Source organism: Salvia splendens, chromosome 18, assembly GCF_004379255.2.
Source record: "Salvia splendens isolate huo1 chromosome 18, SspV2, whole genome shotgun sequence".
In the NCBI taxonomy this organism is placed as follows: domain Eukaryota; kingdom Viridiplantae; phylum Streptophyta; class Magnoliopsida; order Lamiales; family Lamiaceae; genus Salvia; species Salvia splendens.
In genome coordinates this window covers 22046086-22058661 of record NC_056049.1, presented here as the reverse complement: position 1 = coordinate 22058661, position 12576 = coordinate 22046086, and the positions used below count along the sequence as shown (strand labels likewise).

The 12576-nt window shown below is 43.0% G+C and overlaps 1 protein-coding gene across 3 annotated transcripts; it reads left to right on the top strand.

The window, feature by feature from the left end:
• Window positions 1-9153: 9153 nt before the first annotated feature.
• On the top strand, window positions 9154-12576 carry LOC121775879 (enoyl-[acyl-carrier-protein] reductase, mitochondrial-like). Of its 3 annotated transcripts, none has more exons than XM_042172958.1 (9): window positions 9154-9455; window positions 9728-9859; window positions 10346-10489; window positions 10558-10660; window positions 11009-11108; window positions 11595-11671; window positions 11754-11832; window positions 12005-12076; window positions 12286-12576. In XM_042172958.1, the coding sequence occupies exons 1-9, from the start codon at window positions 9170-9172 to the stop codon at window positions 12412-12414; spliced, it is 1122 nt and encodes a 373-aa protein (XP_042028892.1). In that variant the 5' UTR covers window positions 9154-9169; the 3' UTR covers window positions 12415-12576. The 3 variants fall into 3 exon arrangements, with proteins under 3 accessions (XP_042028892.1, XP_042028891.1, XP_042028893.1); XM_042172957.1 differs by having other exon boundaries at window positions 12005-12123; XM_042172959.1 differs by having other exon boundaries at window positions 12005-12107; window positions 12286-12428.

The window sequence follows — 12576 nt, the reverse complement described above, 5'->3', positions numbered from 1 at the left end:
CCACAATAAAACTACAAATATCAGTATTTCATATGTATGTCTATGAATTTTTAAGTGAATCTATACAAAATTATCTAGTGTCTAAAGTCTCTAGTCCCATGATGAATCGGCGAATTTTTGATGTAGTGAATGCTGGAAAACATAGATCACGACACGGTGAATTTACGTGGTTCGATTTACTGAGGTAAATCTACGTCCACGGGAAGAAAAGAGGGCAGAGTTGTATTGCTTGATCTGTTTTCTACAGCTTACAATACAGACTTGCTATTTTGTATTTTATCTCTAGAGATCGAGAGAATGTAACCCTATCTATCTGATCTAGGTTCTACTTATACAAAGGACCAAGATCGTGGCATGCAGCTATTTACTAGGTAGTGGATGTCGTGGAGATCGTGGCGATCTTGCATGGGTCCACTATCCTGCATGAGTTAATGACTGCTTGACACCAGTAAATAGATCGTGGGTGTAGTGGAGGTGGAAATCCTGCATGAGTCCACTATTTCCTAGTTCGGTCGAATACTGAGACCGAACTGCTGAATTATTGCCGAGCAGCTTTTGCCGATCTGAGAGTAGAGCTTGATGCCGACCTGAGAGCAGAGTTTGATTGGTTGGCTTTTACCGAGCTGTAGGCTGGGGCCGAACTCTTTGGTTGTGCCGAACTGAACTCTTTAGTCATGCCGGACTGATACTCTTTAGTCATGCCGAACTGATACTCTTTCTTGGGCTTTAGGCTGATGGGCTTTACTGCTGTTGGGCTTGTTTAGTACGTACTCCATCACTACCCCCCCCGAAAAGTGAAGTGAATCACTTCGGCATTCTGGATAAAGGTACGGGGTGAGTTGATGTTTGTCCTCGGTCTGATGAAGTGAACTCTTCTTTGACCGGACTTGGTTTGTGTCCTAATTTGGCGAGTTTTATCGCTCGGATCGAACTTTCCGTTGTCCTAATTTGGGGATCGGACTTTCCCTTGTCCTAATTCGGCGAGTTTTATCGCGTGGATCGGACTTTCCCTTGTCCTAATTCAGGCAAGTTTTATCGCGAGAATCGGACTTTCGTTGCAGTTCGTTTCAGACGAAGTGCTTGATTTTTAAGCCGAATTGTGGTCTTGTATCCTCTTTAGAAGCTTGGACTTCACAATCGTTGGCTTATTGCAGCTCGTTTCAGACGAACTGCTTGTTTAAGCTGAATTGTGGTCTTGTATCTTCTGTAGAAGCTTTGACTCACAATCGTTGGCTTGTTGCAGCTCGTTTCAGACGAACTGCTTGTTTAAGCTGAATTGTGGTCTTGTATCTTCTGTAGAAGCTTTGACTCACAATCGTGGGCTTATATATGTTCTAAGAAGGGGATCAGCCTTCGAAGAACAAGATACCTCAGTAACATTTGTAAGAGACGACACGCACAGAGACAGACAAAACACACAGACAAAACGCACAGAGACAAATAAAGACCAAGTAAACCAAATAAAGCACATTGACTGAACAGGACTCAAGACTGACTGACCGGACTGTCTCTTACAAATGGAACTTTTTGAGGTTGGAAATGTGCCATGTTCGGGGTACCTGTTCTCCTGACATGTGAGCCAATTTGTAAGACCCTTTGCCGAGGACTTCTGACACCCGATACGGACCTTCCCATGTGGGTTCGAGCTTGCCCAGCTTTTCTGCTCGGCTTGCTTCGTTGTTTCTCAAGACGAGATCTCCCACTTGAAATTGCAGCTTCTTCACCCTTTGGTTGTAATACCGGGCTACTTGCTCCTTGTACTTGGCTGCTTTTATGCATGCCAATTCTCTTCTTTCTTCGGCAAGATCTAGCTCGGCTCTCAGTCCGTCGTCATTTATTTCTGAGGAGAAATTTAGAGTTCGGGGACTGGGTACGCCGATCTCCACCGGAATTACGGCTTCAGTGCCGTACACCAGACTGTACGGAGTTTCACCGTTGGAGGTTGTGGGTGTAGTTCGGTAGGACCATAGGACTTGAGGGAGATTTTCTACCCATTGTCCTTTGGCTTGTTCTAACCGAGCTTTTAACCCTTTCACCAGGATACGATTTGTTACCTCCGTTTGTCCGTTTGCTTGTGGATGAGAGACCGAAGTGAACCGCTGTTGAATATTCAGCTCTTGGCACCAATTCTTGAACGTCTTGTCGGTGAACTGAGTCCCGTTATCCGAGATGAGGATGTGGGGTATGCCAAATCGGCACACTATGTTCTTCCAGACGAAATCCAATGCCTTCGAGCTCGTTATCGTAGCTAATGGTTCAGCTTCCACCCACTTCGTAAAGTAGTCCACGGCAACGATTAGGAATTTCATTTGCCGAGGAGCTTGAGGAAGTGGTCCCACTATGTCTATGCCCCATTGCATGAAAGGCCAAGGGCTTTGCATAGTGGATAGATCGGTCTGCGGCATCCTTGGGATATTTGCATGGATTTGGCACTTCGGGCATGTCTTGACGAGCTGCACTGCTTCTTGTACCAAGGTTGGCCAATAATATCCCCATCTCAGAACTTTTTTAGCTAAAGCTCTAGCTCCGATGTGGCTGCCGCACGATCCTTCATGAACTTCTCTGAGGATGTAGTCCGTCTCTTCTGGTCCTACGCACCGCAATAACGGCTGGAGGTAAGACTTTCTAAAGAGGACTCCTTCATGAAGTTCGTACCGAAGTGCTCGGCACGTGATCTTCCGAGCTTCTCTCTTATCCTCGGGCAATTGTCCTTGATCCAGATACTGCAAGATCGGCGTCATCCAGTTCGGCGAGCTGGATACTGAATGTACCTCGGCTTCATCAATGCTTCGATGCATTAATTCTTCCGCCTTTGAGCTCGGATCTGAGGCCAACTTACTTAAGGTATCTGCTCGGCTATTTTCCGCTCTGGGAACGCGGATTATCCGAAAATAGGAGAAACTTCGGCTGATGCTTTGCGCTTTGTCCAAATACTTCTTCATTCTCTCGTCACGAGCTTCACTTGTACCCAACATGTGATTTACTATGACTTGTGAATCACAATGGACTTTGAGAGATTTGACGAGCAGACTTTGCGCTAACTGGAGTCCGGCAAGGAGGGCTTCGTACTCGGCTTCATTATTAGTAGTGGGGAATAGGAACCGAAGTGAGTAGATTACCTCGTGTCCGTCGGGAGCGACGAGTAAAATACCAGCTCCACTTCCCATCTTGTTTGAAGCTCCATCTACGAATCCGCTCCAGCAGTCTGGTGGCTCTACTTCGGATTCCAAGGGCTGTGCTAGTTCGGCATTGGCAGAATTTTTCTGTTCGGCAATGACAGGGATTGCTTGATCGAACTTGGCCTCTGTAAGAAAATCTGCCAAGGCTTGTCCCTTGATGGCTTTCCGAGGTAGGTACTCGATTGAGTGTTCTCCCAGCTCTATGGCCCATTTGGCGATTCTGCCTGATGCTTCTGGCTTGGTCAAAACTTGCCGAAGAGGCAGATCGGTTAAGACGCATACCTTGTGAGCATAGAAGTATGGCCGCAGTCTCCTTGCTGCATTTACTAACGCCAGAGCAATTTTTTCCAGAGGTTGATACCTTGTTTCTGGACCTCTTAATGCTCGGCTTGTAAAGTAGATGGGAAACTGCTTTAGGCCTTCTTCTCGTACAAGCACCGCGCTGATGGTTTGATCTGATGCCGCTAAGTATAAGAATATTACTTCGGCTTCGGTTGGAGCAGAGAGAATAGGAAGCTCGGCTAGATAACTTTTGAGCTCGTCAAAGGCCTTTTTCTGCTCGGCTCCCCACTCGAACTTTGGTGCCTTTTTCAACACCTTGAAGAACGGCAGTTGCTTTTCGGCTGCTTGGGAAAGGAATCGATTCAGTGCGGCTAGACATCCGGTTAGCCTTTGCACGTCATGTATGGACTTCGGCATTGCCATGTTCTGAACGACTTGAACTTTTGAGGGGTTTGCCTTGAGTCCGTCCTTTGAAACCCAACAACCCAGAAACTTTCCCGAATCTACCAAAAAGGTACACTTTTGGGGATTAAGTTTGAGGTTGGCTTTCTTGAGCACGTTGAGAGTGGACTTGAGGTTGTGCTCGTACTCCGAAGTGCTTTTGCTTTTGACGACTATATCGTCAACATACACTTCGACCTCCTTTCCAATCAGGTGCCGAAAAAGCTTGTCTACCATCCTTTGATAAGTGGCTCCGGCATTCTTTAAACCGAATGGCATCTTTTTATAAGCGAAAATGCCGAAATCGGTAATGAAAGCTGTTTTCGGAGCGTCACTCTCATCCATCAATACTTGGTGATATCCTTTGTATAAATCAAGAAAACAGAAAATTTCGAAGCCGATCAAAGCTTCTACTTTTTTATCTATATTCGGAAGGGGATAGCAATCTTTAGGACAGTGCTTGTTTAGATCGGTAAAATCTATGCACATCCGCCATCCTCCTCCTTTTTTCTTGATCATCACAGGATTGGCCACCCAGGAAGGATATTTCACCTCGAATAGTACATCCGCTTTTAGTAATTGGCGGACTTCGTCATGGATGACTTGGCTTCTTTCTGCCGCAAAGAGTCTTTGCTTCTGTTTTACTGGCCGGATTGAAGGATCAATATTTAACCGATGAGTGATTACCTCGGGGGGCACTCCGGTCATGTCCAACGGAGACCATGCAAAGACATCTTTGTACTCCTTGAGGAGCTGAATGGTCTTTTCCCGGAGTAGAGGCGTTCCTGCGAAGCCGATCTTGATCGTTCTGGATGGATCATCTTCGTATAACTGAACGGTCATTGAGTTCGGCTCTGAAGTGACTTCGGTCATCTCGCTTGCCTTTGACTCCGGTTGCTGTGATTGCTATGCTTGATGGTGCCGAACTGATTGCTCGGCACTTTTAAGCGCAATCTGCAGACATTCTTTTGCTCTCTTTTGATCACCTCGGATGACCGCTATCCCACCTTTAGTGGGGATCTTGATGGTGAGGTGATAAGTAGAGCAAACGGCCCGAACTGTGTTGAGCCAGTCTCTCCCCAGGATGATGTTGTACGGGGACCGAGCTTTCACCACAAAGAACTCGATCATCGTATTGGAGCTTGTAGGCGCTTTTCCCACCGTGATCGGAAGGCTGATAATACCTTCAGGGCGGGTGTCCTCCTGGGCGAAACTTTTCAGAGGAAGTGGAGCCGGACTGAGCCGAGTTGGATCCACTTCCATTTTATCGAAACATTCTTTAAAAAGAATGCTGACTGACGCTCCTGTATCCACAAATACTCTGTGGATCAGTTTGTTTGCCACTCCGGCTTGAATGACAATAGCGTCTTGGTGAGGAGAGATGGCTGGGACGGGATCGGCGTCTGAAAATGTAATCACTTCGTCTTTCTTCAGCCTTTTATGTGTTGGCTCCTCTTGATTGGAACCTCTGCGTTCTGCTTTTAGGGACGACTTAGTCTTCCCGGCAGGGAGAGCATCAATAGTCAGGATTACTCCATCATATTGCGGCTCGTCGTCGTCTTCGGGATCCTCATGCCTTTTCGGATCCTGAGGATTGCAGTTCGCACCTCTCTGCCTTTTGTTCTTTTTCGGCTGCTTGCTTTGGTATTTTTTTAACGTTCCTGTTTTCACAAGAACATCAATACCTGCAGCCAAGTCTCGGCACTCCTCGGTATCGTGTCCGTGGGCTTGATGGAAGGAGCAATATTGATCCTGAGGTCGCCGCGCGGCCGATTTCGTCATCCGCCTTGGTTTTTTCGAACATATCGGAATGTAGTTCGAAAATTTCCGCTCTTGACTTGTTTAAGGGTACGAACTGAGCGGGCGGCTTCTCAGGATTGAGACGTGGTCCCAATCTGCCTTGTACCGGTGCCCTTTGAATTCTTTCAAAAGGAGTTCGGCGAGGAAGCCTCTGATCGCTATGATCGGGCTTCTTTTCGTCTCCTCGGGATGAGCTGTCTAAAGACCGTTTTCGACGGTCTGCCTCATCCGCACGGGAAAACTGGTCCGCAATGTCCCACATTTCTTGAGCTGTTTGCGGACCGCACTCCACGAGCTTTCTGTAGAGAGCTCCGGGCAGGATTCCATTTTGGAATGCCGAAATGACAAGTAGATCATTGAGATTATCTACTTGTAGGCATTCCTTATGGAATCTCGTCAGGAAGTCGCTGATCTTTTCGTCGCGACCTTGACGTATAGAAAGCAGCTGAGCCGAAGTGATCCGGGCTTCCGCTTTCTGAAAGAACCTCCTGTGGAAAGCATCCATTAGATCTCGGTAGGATCTAATGCTGCCTTGAGGAAGGCTGTCGAACCACCTTCTGGCGTTCCCGATGAGCAGCTCGGGGAACAGCTTGCACATATGGACCTCATTGAGACCCTGGTTCGCCATATTATATTGATAGCGTCCCAAGAAGTCATGAGGATCCTCTAGCCCGTCATAAGTCATTGACGGTGTCCGGTAGTTCCGCGGCAAAGGAGTTCGGGTGATGTCGTCCGAGAACGGAGTCTTTAATGCTCCGTACATGGCGAACCCGACATCTCTTCGGTACGGAGGAGATGGAGTTCTCCTGTGGTTCCGGTACCGAGGAGGAACAGGAACATGTCGGGGTTGAGGATTCTTTCTCCTGGAAGACACGTCACTACTGCGGTAGTGACTTTCATGTCTGGATGAGGAGGGAGAATCCGTCGTTGTCTTCTCCGGCTGTTGGCTCTTCTGCAGGAAGGTTAAGAACTCCTCCTGCTTCTCGGCCAAGAACAGCTTGACAGCTTCATTTAAATCGGGCTGCTGGGAAGACTCGGTGCGATGACTCCTGGAGTGGCTTGTTCCTTCTTCGTGAGAACCGGAGGTAGATGTCTCCCGAGGCCGTTTTTCAGACCTGCGAGCTGGACTAGCTTCCTCACGGTTATCACGAACGGTATTATGGGTGTTATGTGATCTGGTATGCATTTTTTTTGGGGTGAAAAAAGGGTCAAAAATTCGCTTTATCACAAATTTGGTTCTCTGTTTCCCACAGACGGCGCCAGTGATGAATCGGCGAATTTTTGATGTAGTGAATGCTGGAAAACACAGATCACAACACGGTGAATTTACGTGGTTCGATTTACTGAGGTAAATCTACGTCCACGGGAAGAAAAGAGGGCAGAGTTGTATTGCTTGATCTGTTTTCTACAGCTTACAATACAGACTTGCTATTTTGTATTTTATCTCTAGAGATCGAGAGAATGTAACCCTATCTATCTGATCTAGGTTCTACTTATACAAAGGACCAAGATCGTGGCATGCAGCTATTTACTAGGTAGTGGATGTCGTGGAGATCGTGGCGATCTTGCATGGGTCCACTATCCTGCATGAGTTAATGACTGCTTGACACCAGTAAATAGATCGTGGGTGTAGTGGAGGTGGAAATCCTGCATGAGTCCACTATTTCCTAGTTCGGTCGAATACTGAGACCGAACTGCTGAATTATTGCCGAGCAGCTTTTGCCGATCTGAGAGTAGAGCTTGATGCCGACCTGAGAGCAGAGTTTGATTGGTTGGCTTTTACCGAGCTGTAGGCTGGGGCCGAACTCTTTGGTTGTGCCGAACTGAACTCTTTAGTCATGCCGGACTGATACTCTTTAGTCATGCCGAACTGATACTCTTTCTTGGGCTTTAGGCTGATGGGCTTTACTGCTGTTGGGCTTGTTTAGTACGTACTCCATCATCCCACAAAACAAAACTACAAGTATAGCATTTCATATACTATGTCTATGAATTTTGAAGTGAATCTATACAAAATTATACAGTGTCTATTTAGGTTGTGTACATATAAATTGTCTCCCAAGATCAAAGTAATTGCTTTTTTCAAATGGTAGATTATTGCATAGTATTATAGGAGCACTATTAGAATTCAAAAAGACTTTGGTCATGTTTAAAAATAAAACTATAGGAGTACTATTTTTGTATTCTTTGTTTAGCCCAATCTAAATAAGTAAAATTGGGATCTCTACTTTTTTGTCGATTGAGACAAAGTAAGTAGGGTAGCTTATATTAGTAGTACGTTACTGGTTTATTAGATAGAAATATTTTAAATTATTGATAATTACATAGTAGATGTAAAAATTACAGCAAAAGGCAAAACTGAGAATTTTAATTATTTTAAATTATTGATAATTACTAGAAGATGTAAAAATTATAGCAAAAGGCAAAAATGAGAACTTTTTTCTTAGTTCCCTCAGATGATTCCCGTACATTTTATAGAAATTAACGATAATTTAAAATATTTTTAGAAAAATATACTCCATCGTCCGTCATTTGAGTCCCAATTTATCATTTTAATCCGCTATTCATTAAGACTAAAGTGATGATTCATTTTTACTATAAGACCTCGTATTCTAATAACTCATTCCACTTACTTAAAAAATTTAAATCCATGTTCCACTATCTTTTCCACCCAACCCACTTTCTTTTATAGTAGTACTACTTGTTAAAATATTCCGAATTTAAATGGTTGCAGATGGATTTACGTAGGGATGTCAATAGGGCCGGCCCTACTCGGGTTGCGGATCAATCGGGTGCGGGCAAATCGGGTGTGAATTCTTTCGGGTTGTAGAAGTTCAACTCTAACCCTAAAAGCTCGAGTTTCGGGCTAGCCCAGCGGTTAAGCGAGTTGCTACTGATAAGATTAACATGCTATCAATCCAATAGATAATGATGAAAATTAGTTATATTCATAAAATGTAAAATATTTAATTATGATAAATTTGAGATATATGGTCAAACTCAATCATAAACATGATCAAATACTAATATTTGGGATATTTCGTGAAATTTTAATGCATGTTTTAGAAATTTAAATATTTTTTAAGTGAATTTGAAGTTTTTAATTTATTTATTAATTATTATATTAATAAAAATTTAATATATAATTTGTATATTTAATATAAAATTGAAAGTTAATTGTTAGTTATCTATATTATAAAATTAATCAATGAAGTGTCGAATTAGGAGTAAAAAAATAGAATAATAGAAATTTTATCGGGTTTTCGGGCCAGCCCATCAGGTTTTCAGGTCTGGCCCTAACGGGTCACGGGTTAATCAGATGCATGCTAATCGGGTTTTAATTTTATAGGATTAAAATAAATTTGGCGGGCTATTTGGGGCAGCCCACAGGTTGCAGCTAAAATTAAAATAAACAAATTAGCGGATATAAAATGCACATATTTTCAAAAAAGTAAACGATAAACGAAATGGCGACTGTGAGGCTACTTACCGTGAGCGCTGCTTTCCACCGTCACGGCGGAGCATCGTCGCTTCCGCTGCCATCGAGGCTACTCCGCTTCTCCAATAGAGTTATCCGAGCATTCTCCTCCGCCACGTCTCCACCTTCCAAGGCTGTGGTGTACGACGAGCAGGGCGATCCCGACGCCGTGTGCAAAATCAGAGAACTGCCGCCGGTTCCGATAAAGGATGAAGATGTCTGTGTCAGGATGCTCGCCTTCCCCATCAACCCCTCCGACATCAATCGAATCCAAGGTTCTCTCCTCGTTTGTGCGATCATATCTGTTAATTTCTGATTACTGTTTTGGAGAGTTGTACTGTACTGTACTACACTGAGATGTATGAACTCTTTTGTTTGTAGAGTTGTTAGTAGTTAGCTGAATTTATTCTCCTTGTGGTCAATTTCGAAGTTATTGGCTGTGTTCCTTGGTTTGCTCTCTCTATATGTTTGAATGCAGTTAGCCTTTTTCTGTAATAGGATATTACATTCTATTGTTATACTGTTTGTGCAATTGGACTCTGAGTAGGAGTGTATCCGGTGAGGCCAGCTGTTCCTGCTGTAGGAGGATATGAAGGGGTAGGAGAGGTACATTCTATAGGTTCTGCGGTGGAGGAACTTCGTCCAGGAGACTGGGTAATCCCTTCTCCGCCTTTTTCAGGTGAGCGGCTACACATTTGAAGAGACTTGAGTTCATATTCATTTCCGGTGTTTACTTTGAGTGATGGATAGCTTGATACATATATACTATATGTGATTGATTGACTAAAGGTTTGACGATCAAACAACCTCAAAATTGTAGAACTATTGTTTATTCGAATTTGCAAGTATGTGGTAGTTTCACCTTTGAAATTTTTTGAAAGAATTATTTCTAGGTAGGCTTTTATCCTTTTATCTGCATATGCAAGAAACGAGATATTGGTCACTTGGATCACTGTGTTATTTCTTTGGTAGTGTGTTGACTAGTTGAAATACTCAAAAGGAAATAGGGACTACATTCATGTAATTGTGAGAGGTATTTCCTTAACCACCTATTGATAGTTCACTACCAACTGAGATCAGAGGATTTCAGGTCTGGATTGGTAAGATACTAGTTGAAGTTTGGTGTCTGTGCTCTATATTATCCGTGACAGCTATTTCTGGTCAGGTACATGGCAGACGTTTGTTGTCAACAAGCAGAATGTCTGGCACAAGATCGATAAACGTACTCCTATGGAGTATGCTGCTACTATAACTGTGAATCCTTTGACTGCCCTGAGAATGCTCGAGGACTTTGTGGATCTGAAATCAGGTACTGATACATAAATAATGTTCGCTTAGTTCTTTTCCGTCTTTCCTTAATTTTCTTGATTGGAATAGGGGACGCTGTTGTTCAGAATGGGGCTACAAGCATCGTGGGACAGTGTGTCATTCAGCTTGCACGGCTTCGAGGCATTCGATCTATTAACATCATTCGTGACAGGTGAGCATTTGTTAGTGTGAATTAGCATTCCTTCCTTTGCATGCATCAGGGTATTGCTGCCAAATTTCATATGCTAGTATAGTATGGGAGCTGTTGGTCAATTGTTCTTTTGTCCCGAATCGTTTACATATTAAATCATCTATTTCGTGTTGGCATCCTCACTATTCACGGCATATTCCGCCTATGTCCGCCACCTAGTAGTATGCTTAACACCTACATGGAGAGTGTTAAAACTTAAAACGTCAACGAACTTTTTCGATGCATTATCAAATATCCCACGTGAACTTGCATCAAGCATAAAAGGTCTGTGCCAATAATTATCTGACGTTATGAAATCTGCAATACCAGGCCAGGATCTGGTGAAGTAAAAGAGAAACTCAAAAAACTTGGTGCTGATGAAGTGTTCACTGAGAGTCAGCTGGCAGTCAAAAGTGTCAAAGATCTTCTGGTATTACTTTCGAACTCTTTATAGTAATACTATGAATTTTGTTTTAGATTCGATTTGAATGCTTGTTCTTTGGGCACCAGTTTGGTTGTTGGAGCCTTCTGGTCTTATTGGCAAACTATTACTCCCTCGGTCCCCAAAGAATATGCACTTTGGGTTCAGCACGAGTTTTAATACAAAATTGGTAAAGAAGAGAAAGGTAGAGAGAAAAAGTAATTAAAGTATTATTAGTGAAGAATGAGTCCCACCTCATTAGAGAGAAAAGATTTTCCAAAATTAGAAAGTGCATGTTCTTGTGGGACGGACTAAAAAGGAAAGAGTGCATATTCTTGTGGGACGGAGGGAGTACTACAATTCTAATGAATTGCATGCCTACTTAGTTTAAGCTTTATCATTGTTATCATATTAGGTTTTTACTTATCATTGATTTTGCGTTTAATCATTTCTCACTCTTTCCTGGAGTAATGGATTTGCATCTTACTTTTCTAGGCTGATATACCAGAACCGGCATTAGGTTTTAACTGTGTTGGTGGAAATGCTGCTTCTCTTGTTCTTAAATTCTTGAAGTGAGACTTTATAGTGCTTTACCAGAGAATAGTTTGTTTTCTTATTTTCGTTGTTTTGAAAGTGTAGTATTCTTGTTTCCAGACAAGGTGGAATAATGGTCACGTATGGAGGAATGTCAAAGAAACCAATAACCGTCCCCACAGGACCTTTGATTTTTAAGGTACATATCCAAGACTAAGTATAGCTCTAATATACTCCCTACACTTATCGGACGTAGTTCACCTTGTATGGAGCAAATTACGTATGTTTTTTATGGATCATATGCCAGGGCTAAAAATGCAACTTTACCTTTCATTGTGCACACAATAACGACATTTTAACCATTTTTACAGGATTTATCCTTAACAGGATTCTGGTTACAGAAATGGATGGGTTCTGATAAATCAAAAGAGTGCAGGGAGATGGTAGATTACCTTCTAAGCCTGACCTTCAGCGGTGAACTGAAATACAAGTGTGATCTTACATTTTCATGTTTCTTACATTACCATTTCCTTCTCTTCTAAAAGTCACCTCAACTAACTACATTTTTCGATCTATTTGTTATTTGAACCCCTGCCTAGTTCTTTGATTTGTGAAAACGCATACTTACACTGTGACCTGTGTGGCGTGACAGCTTGGAGCTGACACCTTTCGATCAATTTCCTACTGCTCTGGACAAGGCCCTTGGAAAGCTAGGAAGCCAACCCAAACAAGTGATCAAGTTCTAGTTCAGTTTCGATTATTTGTGATCTGCTTTCAGTGAGTAGAATGTGTTGAAACATAAGGCTGGCTGGCCGGCCAATGAATGAGTCTATGGACTTGAATTTCTAAAAATAAATAGATTTGAGTACTCCCAAACAAAGGTTAAACTAATTCGAAGATTGTAATGTTTCTTTGCTCAAAATATAATCCATGGCTTCTTCAA

Bases quoted from the DNA above. Each gene is read 5' to 3' on its own strand.
- LOC121775879 (XM_042172957.1), top strand. From the start codon at position 9,170: ATGGCGACTGTGAGGCTACTTACCGTGAGCGCTGCTTTCCACCGTCAC. The intron at 9,456-9,727 runs GTTCTCTCCTCG...GACTCTGAGTAG, and splicing joins CGACATCAATCGAATCCAAG to GAGTGTATCCGGTGAGGCCA. The intron at 11,833-12,004 runs GTACATATCCAA...CCATTTTTACAG, and splicing joins CAGGACCTTTGATTTTTAAG to GATTTATCCTTAACAGGATT.